The 15,522-nt window shown below is 41.3% G+C and overlaps 1 protein-coding gene across 1 annotated transcript in view; it reads right to left on the bottom strand.

The window, feature by feature from the left end:
- The window catches only part of LOC107082653 (signal-induced proliferation-associated 1-like protein 2), a 20,787-nt gene extending 7,105 nt beyond the window's left edge, over window positions 1–13,682 (bottom strand). Inside the window, exons 1-12 of the mRNA XM_015371439.1 lie at window positions 12,549–13,682; window positions 10,889–11,016; window positions 10,620–10,808; window positions 9,792–9,957; window positions 8,310–8,413; window positions 5,859–6,016; window positions 5,149–5,731; window positions 4,803–5,077; window positions 3,739–3,921; window positions 3,380–3,462; window positions 2,038–2,114; window positions 1,706–1,959 (exon numbers count right to left, since the gene is read on the bottom strand). Coding sequence (XP_015226925.1) covers window positions 1,706–1,959; window positions 2,038–2,114; window positions 3,380–3,462; window positions 3,739–3,921; window positions 4,803–5,077; window positions 5,149–5,731; window positions 5,859–6,016; window positions 8,310–8,413; window positions 9,792–9,957; window positions 10,620–10,808; window positions 10,889–11,016; window positions 12,549–13,650 — 3,302 coding nt within the window. The 5' untranslated portion in view covers window positions 13,651–13,682. The remainder of the gene's footprint in view (window positions 1–1,705; window positions 1,960–2,037; window positions 2,115–3,379; window positions 3,463–3,738; window positions 3,922–4,802; window positions 5,078–5,148; window positions 5,732–5,858; window positions 6,017–8,309; window positions 8,414–9,791; window positions 9,958–10,619; window positions 10,809–10,888; window positions 11,017–12,548) is intronic.
- Window positions 13,683–15,522: the final 1,840 nt, after the last annotated feature.

The following is a 15,522-nucleotide window of genomic DNA, read 5'->3' as shown; positions in this document are numbered from 1 at the left end:
ACAAAACATTATGGCCCCAATTTGGCTCCATACAAATCGCTGTACTTGTCACAAGCTAACTAGATAAGCCAGTAAAACATGCCATTTTTTATGAAATGGTTCAGACACACACTTTTTTTGCCGATCTAAAACTAAAAACTAGAACCTTACTGGGAATTTAATATCTTACCAATGTTAGAGGAAGAGGTTCTTCAAGTGAGAGCACAGATCTGTTTGATGCTGTCATGGTTGCTAGCTGACAGATATTACACTAGGGGAGGGGAGGATGGCTGCTGAAAGGGATACTGTTCCCAATCAAAGCTCATCACTTCTGGTTGTCACTCTGTGTGAGGTCCCGGCCCACGTACAGCGGGCCCAGTGAAGGACGCAGCCATAGCTGTGGAACCTACTTTGTAAACATCCGCCATTAAACAAAGGAACATGAGCGTCTGTGCTTACATCACTAGCCCGTGTATTTACAGCCAAGGATTACTATACCGGACATATTAAGGTAAAAATGTTACTGCTGCTGCTTTGAAAATTAATATTACTACTTAACTTTGTATTTGTAAATAAATATAGAACGAGGTAATGTTGTGCGTTTAGGGGGCTGCCAGTCTGTATCAATGCTGTTTTTTTTTAATGACAGGTTATAATGTTTAGGAACAACTAATCGAAAACACAGATTACATCTCCTGTCAGCAGCAATAAAGAGGAGCAGCGCTCACATCAACATAATCACAGCAGAGGTTTAGTTGGTAATAATCTAAACATAGAGCATTTCCAGTCCATAAATAGATATATGCCCATGGAATAATTCGCCTTAGTTCCAAAGCATGTAGATGTTGGTCTTTAAACGTCTGAAGGAAGTTAACAGGACAATAAACAGATTTTTAAATATTATAATTTCCTCACATAAATAGACAAAACTTGTTCTATGGCAGCACATATCAATTGTTTTAATAGTTGATTAATCGATTGATTATTTTCTCAATTGATGGATTGATCGCAATCCTTTTCTTGTGTGTAGATGTTTGTGCTTTATTTTCTGTTTTTTTTGTTTTCTTCTTTTACTTTTTATATATTTTCCAAGTCAAAAATGTATTTGTCTGATTTATCTTATTTGGTGTCTGCCTATTTGTTTATCATTCACAGGATATTGCAAAAACCTAAATAATAAGAACCTTTGCTGTACTTTACTTTTTTGCTGTTTGTACTTTTTTAATCTAAAAAGATAAATTTACATTTCTAAATAAATAAAAATTGTGAATATAGAATAAAAAAAAACAATTGCTCATTTTAAAGGAATTTCTAAAGATGGAACATAAAAAATGTATCTACATACACATGTAATTATGTTTAATCATATTCTAAAGAAACTATTTTATATTCGATGGAAGAATTAGGTTTAATAGTTTATAGTTTATAAAGGTTTGTCTTAAATACTGCTGTAAGAATATTACTCCTTTAGCAAATGGGTAACAATTTACTTCAGTTAATAATTATTTTAAAAATCAATGAATCGTATCAGTCCTACATTTTGCCAGAAGTACCAAAGGTTTTCCTGTTGAATTTTTCCTTTCATGCAATCAGCTGTGTTTCCTTGGCTAGAAAACCTTTAATATAACTGTATAATAAACTGAACTTGACTGCATTGTTTGACTAACTGTATCAAATGGGAATCAGGATCTGTCTGGATGAATACAGGCAAACAAAAACTCCTCACCTAGCAAGAGAACCCGGTCCACTTAGGTCAGTCCTGTGGCTGTTGGAGGCAGCTGGTTCCTTCCTCAGGACATCTGCAAGTACCAGTGTTGCCCCGGCAACCTGAGGGAGCACAGATGAGGGGTAGTGGGTGGAGTCTATGCCGCTGTCTACCGACACCCCTCTGAGACCGATGAGTCGGGGACAGGAAGCTTTGCCGTCGCTACTATTGCTGGACAATGTGTTGCTGCAACTTGAGCAACTTTTGGCTCCAAACTGCAGAGAAATACGTTCATACGTCCATCAGGGGAAGAAGACTTTAATGCAGAAATGAGGACTTTAATCTGGACTTACCATCTGCTGCGTGCTGCTGCTGTCTCCGTCTGTCGGACTTGAGGCTTTGGTCACATGAAGAGGACGGTGTTTGCGTTCTGGATGGGAACATGAGGACATCAAAGCGTTTTATCAGTCAGACTAAAGCTGAGGAATAAAGAATTAGGATCTTTTGGAATAAAAATTATTCAACAAAGGCTCATCTGTTATTACCCCACTGATTTTACAACCAAGACTCAAAGACTGTTGAGTTAATTGGGTTCAATTATTGTTGCAAAGACTATGTTTTCTAAAATGATATTTAAATAAATAATAATAATAAACCAGACAATTTGAAAAATTTATGAATTTAAAAAAAGGTTTTGGGAGTAGCTGTTTTTTTCCCTCCAATTTTATTTTCAAATTTTATCTTTTCAGACTCAACTTTTTTATTTTTTATTTTTAAGAGGGTTTAAAGTTTCACTTTTTATTTTCTTCAGTTTCTCTTTTTAGGATTAGTTTTTAAAACTTATATTCTTTTCTAATTTTATTTCACAGATTTCACCTCAAGCCCAATAGAAATGCTCGCTTTTGGCCAATGAAATGTTGCTAAAGTTCATGACAAACAGAAATGCGTGAGGCGTAGTGATGAAAGAAAAAAAAGCAGATTCGATCAAATGTCATAATTTTTCATTAGACGATATTAGCATTGATTCAAAATATAGTCAAATCTTTAATATTAAAATAATATTCAATTAAAAACCTTCATTGTCATTGCCTTAGTTTTATAAAATCTTTAACCCTCCCACCACTAGCTGGCAGCACAGCGCCCAAGGATCTGTTATTCAGCTGCTCTGCATCAGCAACAAGATATTGGGAGGTTTTCCAGAGCCATATTATTATTATTATAATAACAATCACAATATATTTTCTTTGTTAATGACTTGGGATAAATCATATCATCACACATCACACATTCAAATCACATTGTAAAATAGTCGCCAATTCACACAACCGTAGTGAAGAGCAACATGACTAGGGGATAAAAAAAAATGTAAAATGCAAATTGAATAGAATGCAATGTGTAAAAATTCAGTCTGAAATCAGTACTTGAGAGAGTTAGAGTCATTTAAAAAATGTAAATAAGAAAAGAATTGAAAAGTAAAATAAAAATAAAACAAAATAAATAGAATCAGATTCCTCTCAAAACCTTTTCTAATTAAGAACTTAATTTTTTTTTCAAATTTCCTTTGAGAAAACAATTTCTTTGCTTCCAAAAATAATGAAACAGAATGCACTTCAAGTTCTCCTAAATATCTTCAGACTACTAAAAGTTTGTCTTTTAATCTGGTGCTAAACTGATTCTGCTTCAATTTCTACTGACCTTTAACCCCACCATTCCAACCAGTCCTGTCTTGCGTGGAATCTGGGCTTTCATCAGAGCCAATCAACCAATGAGGAGGTGATCTGAAGCGCAGAGTAACAGAACATTCATCAATGGTGGAAATGTAAAAAAAAAATTATAATTAAATGGAAATGTTCATTTGACTGCTAAGCTGCTGCTCATTCACAGTCAGACAGCTGTATGTATCGACATTTCGTTTTGTATACACTTTCTGTATAGAAAATGACAATAAAGTTTGTTGAAGTCTAAATGCTGATCTGGTTCTTAATCCATTCTGATCTGGTTCTGATTTGGCTCAAATGAACAAGCAAGTTATTCTGAAAGTTTGATGGCAATACCTGCTTCCTTCCTTCATGTCAGCGCTGTTCGTCCGTTTGATTGGACTCTGACTGGTCATTGCTCTGGGTGTGGGCGGGGCAGCAGGCTGGAAGTTGGGTGAAACCGCTCTACAGGTGCAGGAAGTGACATCAGAGTCCAGTTTGACCTCTAGGAGAGGCAGCCGGTAGGTTTCAGAGAAGCTCCTGAGATGAAAGCTTCAGTCAGAGAAGGTTTGCTGTTTTCCTTTTTTAAGAAATTTCATGAAATATTCGATGGACAACAAACAACATTCAGCAGAAACCGAATTGTAGCTCATGATCTGAAGCGGTCCAGTTCTGACCCACAATCAGAGCTGCTCATTTACTCAGTCATCTGAAAATATAGGCTTAAAAAACAACAATTAAAGGTATAGTGGAGGATTTTCTGAAATTTTTGAAAAGACCCGCCCTCTCCACCTTAAAAAAAATGCACAACCCTTTACCTGCTCCTGAGAGGGAACGCCTCATGCGAGAGCATGAACGAGCCCATTTCTCCTCGTGCACACTCTGTTTAAAAGTTGCTGTTTGCACGGCTCATACAAGCTTACTTTCCAAAAGAAGATTTTTCCACTGTCAGACTCAAGTGATACGGGGGACGAGCACGTAGGACGGACTTATGTAAACGCATTACCAGAATGATTGACAATTAGGAGGACCACTTATTTTGATGATCCACCCGGAAAAAGAAAATCCTCAACTATACCTTTAACTAAAAAACAAAAATTATTACAACTAAAACTAACAACATTTCCTTCTGCTCTCTAAAGACTAATGCTATGTTCACACCTAAAGCAGCAAAGGCAGCAGGAGCAGCTAGTTTACATGCAAAGTCTATGGTTGAAGCGCATCAAGGTTCAGCAAAACCGCTGCTCCAGCTGCTCAAAACGCACCGTTTTATGCAGCTTATTTGAGCTGCACTTAGCGTTATAGGCTCTTGTGGAATGAAGTTAAGCTCATTTCATTAGGACGCCATCTTTTCTCTCGACCTACCTCCGTCTCTACACTTCCGTTTGAAAACAGAACACAGGAAGTGAAACATTTCCTACCTGCGCGGCGTCCCATCTCTGTGCGGTGGGAGGACGACGGCAGTGACGTTCGTCGCTGTCCTCAGCAGCTCAATCATCTGCTCATGAGAAAGCGTCACCGTAGCGGCGGAGCAGATTTCCACCAGCCTGCAGCCAGGACGAAGTCCCACCTGCCAGGCAAAGCTGTGGGACTCGACGTCTGCCACCACGCCCTCGAAGTTGATGTGAAAGCCGAGCTGACCAAGGCGGTTCCTCCTCAGGGTCACATTCGCTGCCGCAGCGCCTTGGGTCACCAACTGAGGGGAGTCACATGGTTGGATTCTAATCGGGTCAAAGGTAGTAAGGGGGTAATTGGATCACTGCTAACCTGCAATCTCTGTGTGATCTCTGTGGAGTCCTCCCAGCGGCCGTCTCGTGTAGAAAATGCCACATGGAGCCCATTTTGGTAGAACAATTTGATGGACCCATGTGCGGTGCTCCAGCCAATCACGTCTCTGCAAGTACAGTTGAACACCACCTTCCTGCCTGCCTCGTCTATCAACACCACCAACTCACTTGAGATAGCTAGTCGGCAGGCGACGACAGCAGAGCTGCTTGGGTCCCTGACCGTCACGCTCCAGGTGAGGGCGCCGGCGCTCTGCAGGTAGGAGAGTGGCTGCGGCGCGAGGCGGTCCTTCTTCTTGCCAGCCAAAGAAATAAAGCTGAACCGGGCATTGGAGGGAAAGTCTAACGGTGTCGACGTCACAAAGGTCTCTACCAACTGCTTTAGCTGCTCCCGTCGGCTATGGGTCGCCATGGTGACAAATGGCTTAGACTTGAGGGTGGCATGTTTGGCATTAATGATCTTTGTCAGCAGGAAGTCGATGAAGGCATGTGAGGCTGGAAACATCCAACCAGACCGGATTAATGGCCCAAAGGGCGGGATGCCCCTCGATCTGAATGCTGCAAGACTGAAAGACACAGCAGCGAAACATGGTATGAGATCATCAGGTGTCACAATGACAGGGGTGTCTCCAGCGATTGTAGGTCGAGTAACATCTGTCAAAGTACAGATCTCACTTGTGGGCGAAGTCTCACCTGTAATAGGTATGCTGGGTGCAGGGTCGGTGCACTGTGATGACGATGATTACACAGAGGAAGTGGGAGCGGATGTTTTGTGGGTTAAAGGGTGGCGCATCGGGTTCCTGGAAAATCACTGTAACTGTGTTGTTCCCGACGAGATGTGTACTCAGCATCTGACAAAGAAAGCAGTTTGTAATGAGTTATCATCGAATCCCGGATTTATCTGTACCAACTGAACAGGAAGTTCAGCTGACTTCCCCTCCACACGGCTACTTCACAACCCAGTGCTGTCTTCATGTATCAGTGACTGTCTGGGCCATCACTGGGATTCCTTCTGTGTCATTGATCCATGAAGATAACAAGTGCGAGTGAGGGATCTGTGATTGGTCTGCCAGAGTGACCAAAATTACAACAACACTTGAAAAGCCTGCCTCATAATAATCAGCTCTGACCTTCTAACCTGGGAAGCCAGACTGGCTTACACTGAGCTTATGTCAGTCAGGTAAGGCTCAGTACTCTCCAGTCTGAAACAGACCGACCAATCACAGCGCAGAAGGTGCTCCCATAATGCAAGAGGGCTTTTCTGTAACTATAACGTTCAAGACTGCAGCTACGACAGAACAATATTTTATTGATGTCTCTACAGAACTGCTTATATTGTTTCACCAACTGACTGCTGTCAGATGTTTTTTCTTTTTATTACCGTATTTTCACGACCATAAGGCGCACCGTACTAAAAGGCGCAGTCTCAGTTATGTTCGCCATTACTGTATTTAACACACACATAAGGCGCACCGGATTATAGGGCGCGGGTTTTATATACCAGTACATATCCTCTACTACGTTTAAATACCTCTACTGCGTATTTAAAAATAGAGCGGGAGCAAAACTGATTATGTTTGTGCTTTATTCATGTATTTATTACAAAGTATTAATCAAACCCATCAAAGTCATCATCCTCTGTTTCTGAATTAAACAGCTGCGCTAAATCAGACATGCCAATTTCCCCTTCTTCGCTGTCAGAATCACTTTCCGTGCCGGGCGGCTCCTCGGAAATGATGCCGGCTTTTGCGAAAGCTCGAACAACAGTGCCAGCAGACACGTTAGTCCAAGCATCTACAATCCATCCGCAAACTGTGGCGTAACTTGCCCGGCGCTGCCTCCCACTTTTCGTGAAACTGCGGTCTCCGTCGGTCATCCATCGCTCCCACGGCCGGTTCACACCGATGTCGAGCGGTTGAAGTTCCTTCTTCAGACCTCCCGCAATAACAGCAAGCACAGCATTCATTTGTTTCACCTTGTTTTTCACATCGGCTGTGAGATGGGCACGCATGGAGTCACAGAATAACAGCGATGGTGATGCGTGGAAAAAACCACCTGGTCTCCTCCCATACACCTCCCTCAGCCACTCTTTCATCATCTCCTCATCCATCCATCTGCTCGATTTCCATGTTCCTCTGCGTAGCTGATAGCCTTCAGTTTAAACTGTACTTCAAAGGCGTGTCTCTTTGCCATTTTCAGGGTTGTTATGACAACAATGTTCTGCATAAAGCACATACCTGTTCTTTAATACACAATCCACGCCCACACTTCCCCATTTAACGTTCTCATGGTGGTCTCAACGATGTCGACGTCGCAGTAACAACACACATAGGGCGCACCGCACTATAGGGCGCGCCGCACATTTTGAGGGAAAAAAAGACGTTTATATGCACCTTATAGTCGTGAAAATACGGTATCTGATTGGTTCTGAGCCGTTTCTGCTGACCGTTAGTCCTGCCTTTAAAATCAGACCTTTCCCAGATGGATGTTTTGTGTACATGGCAGAAATCTGTCTGTCGAATGAACTTTAGCTAAGAACCACTTTTAGTAGAACTTATAATAGCAGTAAACATAGTGAGTTCATTGCCTTGTAGTACCTGTACAGCATGATTATTACCTGTGTATTAACTGTTACACATCTGTATAAAATTTGAATAATAATGTGTACCTGATTAGTACCATAGTATATATTTGTAGTATACATATGTATATATGTAGTATATATGTCTGCATATACGGTGAACTGTAAAGTGCCTCGAGATGACATGTGTTGTGAATTGGCGCCATATAAATAAACTGTACTGTAACTAAATTAATATGTCATATGGCACTGGATAGTAACTATCTAGTGCCATTTAACTAGATAGGTGGTTTAGTAGTGGTGTAAAACCTGTGTGTTACCTGATTAGAACCTGATTATCATCTATGTAGTTTCTACATAGTATTCGTGTAGAACTTGTGTAACACATCTGTAATATCTGCATTGGACCTGTGTAGTACATGCATAGTACCTAATTAATTTCTGTGCAGTATCTGTGTAGAAATTGTGAAGTACCTATGCAGTTTTTGTGTACTACCCATGTAGTATCCATGTAGTACCCAAGTAATAACCAGTGTAGTATCAGCTTAGTTTTTCTGGAGTACCTGAGCAGCATCAGCAGCAGCAGCAGGCAGCAGGGTGGAAATATGGAACATCAGCTGGAATTCTCTGAACGTCGTGTAAACTGATTGTGTCTCTGTGGAGTCATCTGTTAGGAAACAGAAGCGGTTATTTGATTTGGTTCGTAGAGATTTCTGGGATATGTTTCTGATCAGACCACACTGGGTCAGAAGCAGAGTATTGATTGATATGGTATCAGTCTACTGGAAGTCTGGGATTTAGACAAAATGTCATCAATTCTTGATGCAACGCTACATACGCTAACATGATGCAACGCTACATAAATGGGAATATTTGTCTTGGACTATACAGCAGCACAAAGTACGAGCAATGAATGCACAATTTGTAAGGAAGAAATGGAAGAAACTGTTCTTAATGCGGGCTGCTCAGTGGGTAGCACTGCTGCCTTGCAGCGAGACGGTTCTGGGTTGGTTTTCAGGCTCGGGGTCTTTCTGCATGGAGTTTGCATGTTCTCCCTGAGCATGTGTGGGTTCTCTCTGGGTACTCCGGCTTCCTCCCACAGTCCAAAAACATAATTGCCAACAATTGGCAATTCTCCTTAGGTGTGAGTGTCTTTGTGAATGGATGGACTGGCGACCTGTCCGCCTCTCGCCCGTAGACAGCAGGAGAGATGTACCAGCACCCCTCACGACCCAACTTGGGATAAGAGTGAGGGATAGATTCTAAATGCTTTCTATACCCAAGCCATATAAGTGACCGGTGCGATTTTTTTTAGCATTTAAAGTAAATAGTTAAATCACAAAGCCCACAGTTGAAATGGAATATTATGAAATTTGAAATAAATCTGAATATTTGACCAAGTAAGATATTTAGAAATATCTTACTTGGTCAAACATGATTCCCATATTGAATATGCTAAAAATGTTAAGATTACTATTTTTATGTGATGCAGGTCCAGGAGAGTCTAGGGACACTGGAAGAAGTGTGAAATAATATTTTCAGTTATTTTGTTTCACTTTTAAGGTTTGGATTTCAGTGAACACTTTATTATAAATATTAATGTTGGGAATTTGCTCTCCTTTTTAAAATAAATCTAGATTGTGAAGCAATGCTAACATGTATTAGAAGTATTTTAGAAAAATATACAGAATCAAAAGCATTTACAGAATACTGTGATGTGGTGGACTTAACCGAAGATTTTTTATTTTTTTTTTTATAAAAATAGGTCATTATCTTGTGGGCCTGTCTGGTTGGATATTTGGTCTCACTCTGGCCCTGTCTTGATCCTCCAGGACTTTGGCTCCCTGAGAACCTGGGTTAGGAGAAACGGGTTATAGACTAGATGCTGGAACAAAACAGCAGCAACGCTGTTAGAACTTTGGGGTAGATGTGGCAGCAGATTCCAAGATGAATGTACATCAACCTCAACACCTTAGGTGGATTTATACACATTTTGCCAAAGCCAGGATCGGCTGTGTAAAAGAAAGAAGAGGTGGTTCTGGTACCAGAGGACTTTTGCTGTTCTTGGTACTTGTAGAAACCCTTCATTGGATCCTGGTGGGTGAGCAGGTTTAGGAACTGCTTCAGGGCGGGGCTACTGGTCTCACTGGGGTCCCCTGCAGGGGGGCGGTTCCGGCACAGCAACAGGCCCACTCTGTGCTGCAGGACGAGCTGCATAAAACCACAAAAAAGAAGATGTTGAACAGGAACTGGCTGGAGTTAAGTGTTCTAAACCTGTTGGCACATTTCAGTTTAAAAAGTTTTGCCAAAGACAGAGAATAACTTCAGTATTTCTGACCCTTTTGATCTGACGGACAACAAAATCATCCTGCTTATGACAGAATCTTTTTAAGTTCTCCTAAAAGCAGAAACAAACAATGTTTGATTTTCATCCCTGATGAATTAACCCATAAAAAGACCAATGGGAGGAATGTTCTACAGAATGACGCAGCAATCTCTTCACAAATATACTTCCCAACTCTTACAATTTATACAATAGAACCCTGTTTTGTAATGTTATCTCCCGGGAAGCTCCCAATCCTGCTAATCTCCCGAATTTTACATGAAGGAAATAATTAAGCTTGTGGGGGAGGTATGCCAGAATTATATAAAAATATCTGGCAACCCGGGTGCCATATATTTTCATATACATCCCAACAAAGGGATTTATGTAAGGTTTCATTATAACAGGTGTTTTTGTAGAAGCACCTGTTCAATCTGGGCCAAATCAATAACAAATAAATACCATTTATACAACCATGTCTCTGAAGCAACCTACCAGCCATTTTATTGACATGTATCTACCAGCAGTAGGACCATCAGAACCAGCTTACCTCCTGCTGGTCCAGCTGTAGCAGCAGATCAGAGACTCTTGGGGAACTGCTAGCCACTCTTAGGCTCTGAATATTTAGTTCAGGAACCACAAACTCTAAGACATCCCTTAGAGGAAGACCTCGACAAGTCCCGTGTTTGGATGAAGAAGGGACTGAGTTCTCCATAACGGATCCCCTGAGGGTGGACAGCTGAGAAGAAACTGGACGTTATCTCTACACACTCCACCTATGATTTTGTAATGAAATGGACCGAAGTAATGATCAGTTACCTGACTGGTCCGGAGGATGATCCTGTAGTTGAAATTTATGGGGTTGGCTCTGTCATCCACAGCTTCTCGTCGAATGCTCAGGGACACTGGACCAAACTTTGGATCAAAGCCCAGATAGTTCTGGTGATCTAGTGAGACAACAGTCAGAGAATTGGAGCTGCCTCATAGTTCAGATATATTTCAACACCTTTATTATAGCACCAGATTCACTCAACTGAGCAGTTTGTAGGGATCAGGGCACAGGCGTAACTTTTTGAAGAACTGGTGTGGAAATATCCCCACCAACTTTAGCCTGGTGGGGCAGTCCCCATCAATAATCTCCCCTTTTTTTACCTCTCTCGCGCTACTCCCATGTCCCGCCTCTCGGTGTAACACCATCAGATCTGTTGCTTTGAGACATCTGATGTGCTCAAGCTTTGCAAGAAGCTTGAGCAAAGAAAATACAGTTTAAATGTTGTATTTTTCTTTACTAGTTAAAAAAGCTTGATCTCTCAGAGGACCATGAGTCACAGTTACAGGTTAAAATGAGTACGTTTTCTTATTGTACAGACAGAATCAGACTGCAGAACTTCTACATATCTTGACATTTTGTTCCTGGCATCATTGTATTAGTAAAGAGGTTCATAAATCAGTGCATAGAGAGAAGTAGGGATAGCTGCATATTTAAGGCAAAACAGATTTACTGGGATATGCAACATGCAATAAAATATATCTCCAAGTTTACCAGAAAGCTTACAAGAAAAACATATTCTATTCTATATTTAAAATGCAGCATATCCATCTTTTTCTGGATGGATGGCTAGAATTGAAATAGTACATATCGATTTTGGCATCGGAAACGGCTGTTATTTGTTATTTTTTTATACATTAACATTTTTAGGCTCTCTCTCTCTCTCTCTCATATATATATATATATATATATATATATATATATATACACCGGTACACACAATGCACTAAAAGGCATCTCTTTAACGATCTATAAATATAAATATCTCTGTATTATGGTTCTCATGTGTTCTCAACAATAGGAAAGCATTCAATAAACTTTGAGCTCATTTTTGGAAAATACAAAAACCTAATGAAAGCATCCGTGTTGAGTAACTGTAGTTCAATCAGCCATCACCTGAGTGTTCCCACCAACTCTCATTACAAAGTTACACCTTTGGATCAGTGCAAAGAGTTCATCAACAAAAAACTTGTAGGTAGGAGTCCGAGGGAGTAAATCTGAGAAAGTTAAAAAAGTCTTGCTGAGTCAAAGAACCCCGGTTGAGCTAAATAGGTCTGGGCCGAGACAAAGAATTCTTGGTTGAAACAAGTCAGGGTCAGTCCAGCAAGTCTATGGGGAGTCAAAAAAGGGTAAGTCAAAGAAGTCCAAGTAAGAGACACACACAGTCAAACAGATGCAAATAAATCTGGGTGGTCAAAGAACTATGGGTGATTTAAAGAATTCTCATTGAGTCTGGAGTCAGTCAAAGAAGTCCTGGGGAGTCAAACAAGTCTAGGAGTAGTCTGAGAATTCTGAGATTCATGGAGGTTGTTAGATTAAAAGTTGAGTCACATAAGTCTTGGGTGAGTCTATTCAGAGTCTAAGAGCAGTCAGAGCATATCATGAATCATCATCAGTGAAGAGCAAGAAGACATCAGGATCGGGTCTTACCTTTGTTGTAGAAATATTTATGGTAGTAATTGGCTCCGAGGTCCAAGTGCTCAAAGTCAAAGTTCCCCATGAGATTTGTAGAACACAGTTGAGTTTCTGAGCAGGCCTCAAGGACAGACACAGCAGCATTGGTGCAGCTACCCAGTGTTGTCTTGCTGCTGTAACTGTGTGCTGCATTGATGCTGTTAGAACTGCAGGACCGGGTCAGGTCCAGACTGTTTTCCATGTCCCCTCCAGTCTCACTAAGGAACTGAGAATGGGTGAGAACCAAACTGCCGCGCCTTGTGTCTGCATCGAGTTCATTGTGTCTAACTGATGGCAGCAGGTCAGGAGCTTCTGAAGAGGAATGAAAAAGTTCTGGTTGTGGCACACCAGCAGTGAAGAGGACACTCTGTACGTCATAATGAGAGAAACATCTGTGAGGGGTCAAAGTTGACCTGACCTCCTGCTGAACCTCATTCCTGTTGCTCTTCTGAGGCCTCAGGAGTCCTAGGAGGGACATCTCCATCTTCCTTCTATGAGCTTTGCTTGAGTCTGGGCTGTAAGCCGACGGATCCATACAGTCCTGCTCCGGCATGAAAAAGATGTCCCCACGAGCAATCTGGGCAGCAGCCTGCAGGCTGGGAGAGACAACAGTGGGCATGGACACTGGCTCAGGGATCGGAGGAGGTGCACTGGGCTCCTGGTCCATCCTCGAAGCCTCCAAGAAGTCTGATGAACTCCATTCCACACTGCAAGTGCTCCCGAATTTTCGGTTCAGAGTAGTTCCAGTGTTTAGATTAATGGCAACTGGATCTACATCCTCAGATCCAAAGTCGCTAAGAGTCACTTCGCTATTGCTCCTCTTCATCCCAACAAGACTCTTGGATGAAGAACTCAGGATATCTGAGACCTGGAACATCCTCTCCGTTCCACTTTGGAGGTCCTGGTCATTCTCCAGCAGCTTATTTGAAGGTTCATATACCCTGCTTGGTACCAGGCTGTCAAACCTTGGAGGAGCCTGGACATCCTTAACATCCTGCTTCTTTGACCAATTTGACACACGAGCCCGGACCCCCATTTTAGGGAGAGCTGGAGTTCCCTGAATCTGTGGAGGGCCCATTATCTTTTGATACGCTTCAAACCACAGACTTTCTACAGCTTTCTTCTTTTAAATGTTCAGAAGATGAGCTTAACAACCTTCAGTCAACCCCAAATTACATCTGAATTCATGGCAAATTTCACCCTTCTGCTGATGGGTGATAAAGGTCTGAAGTCCAGGTGGTCCAGACTCATGAAGCTCATTTTGGAGAAAATGGGAAAAAACATCCAGGGATTATACATCAATTTAGACCTGAAAGACAAAAAAAAGAAAAATATCAAGATCTGATTGTTTAAACAGATGGGCTGGGCAACAGATGGACTTGTTTAACTGATTTCATCAAATGGACACAGTGGTTTCAGAGTCTAGCCTTGATTTAATGCTATCAATCAGGAGGGCCACCAAGTAGAATTGGGACAGAAACTGGGCAGCAGCAACAGACTAGTAAGGCCATCTACCAGACGTAACCCCTGACACAACTGACTATGTTCTTAAACATCATTAAAACCCTTGTTTGGAAGCAGAGGCTAAAATTTGGAATCAATTATCAATGTAGTAATAAGTAGCACTGACCACACCCCCTGAGTGTGACCCATTTCAGCTCATTGCTTCGCTATTCTTGATCAGTCTGAGCCTGTGTCACTTTTCCAAAGGATGATGAGGCATCTTTAGTAATCAGCATCCCCACTGGATCCTGTCCCTTAACAATATTTTAAAGAGGTCTCTCCCAGTATTGTTGAATTTAAACACACAGTAGTGCACCTAACATTTGGCCAATATTTCGAAGAAGAATGTTTTCAAGATGACTTGGATAATAGCGCGTTGGGACAAACACCAGATACAGCACTGGGACTTGATCAACAGCCGATACCGCACCATGACGTCACAAACCAGTTGGTGGAGTAGTGTTCTTTGACAAACATGGATGTGTCCGGTAAAGCACATTCAAATTAAATTACTCTTAATTAAAAACAGTAAGTAATAACTTCATATTTAAAGTACTTTCAGAAGTTTCAAATCTGAATATGAAAAGACGTTTTCTTTAAAACTTATTTCATTCTTTGGCCTTTCAGCATTAGCGACACTTAGTTTCACTTTGTTTGTTTTACTGGGACTCATGGTTGTAATAATTGTTCTAACGTCTTAGTTATATTTTGTTTTTCATTTAATAATTTATAAAATGTATATTTCTTTTTTACTGGCGTGAGCAGCACATTGTTTCGGCTGAGGTTGTTTTAAAGCTATGCATAAATAAAGTTGGTGTCATAATGTGAGAATAATCCCAGTTTAAACCAGACCGCTGAGCTTCCAACCCAAACAGCTCAGAGGTTGGGGTAAAATTTAGATCCAAATGGTTCCGGCTCATCTGGAGAGAGCGGAGCAGCAGTAAAAACCCAGAGGGGTGTTGCCATGGTTCCTCTGGGTTGATCAGCTCTCAGCAGCTGTCTGGTCATGTTCAGCGGTAACAGCTGAAAGCATCAGAGTCTCTGGGTCAAAGTTTGATCTGAGCGTGCCCTGGTTTCTATTTAAAGCAAACAGTCACGTAATTATTTACAGTATTTTACAGCACTTTGTGATATTTTATAGAACTTTGTAGTTGTTTAAAGTATTTTAAAAATTCACAGGCGTTACATTTTCTGCTACAACAAAAATCTGTTATTTGGTAAGACTGTTCTTTTCCAGGGAACCTCTGCATGGAGTCTGGAGTAGGCTTGTCCTGATCCGATCCACGTATCGGATCGGGACGCCAATATTGGCAAAAAAATGCGTATCGGCAAAGCATGTAAAATGCCGATCCAGACTGCCGATCCAGTTTTTAAAAAAAAATCCGGTCCGTATTTTCCAGTTTTGCCGATTGAAACGATCCATTCCACTATTTTGCGCCAGTGTTTC

Source organism: Cyprinodon variegatus, unplaced genomic scaffold, assembly GCF_000732505.1.
Source record: "Cyprinodon variegatus isolate N-32 unplaced genomic scaffold, C_variegatus-1.0 Scaffold58, whole genome shotgun sequence".
NCBI classification, from domain to species: domain Eukaryota; kingdom Metazoa; phylum Chordata; class Actinopteri; order Cyprinodontiformes; family Cyprinodontidae; genus Cyprinodon; species Cyprinodon variegatus.
Note: the sequence above shows the minus strand (reverse complement) of the source record. Positions and strands in the feature narration are given on the sequence as shown.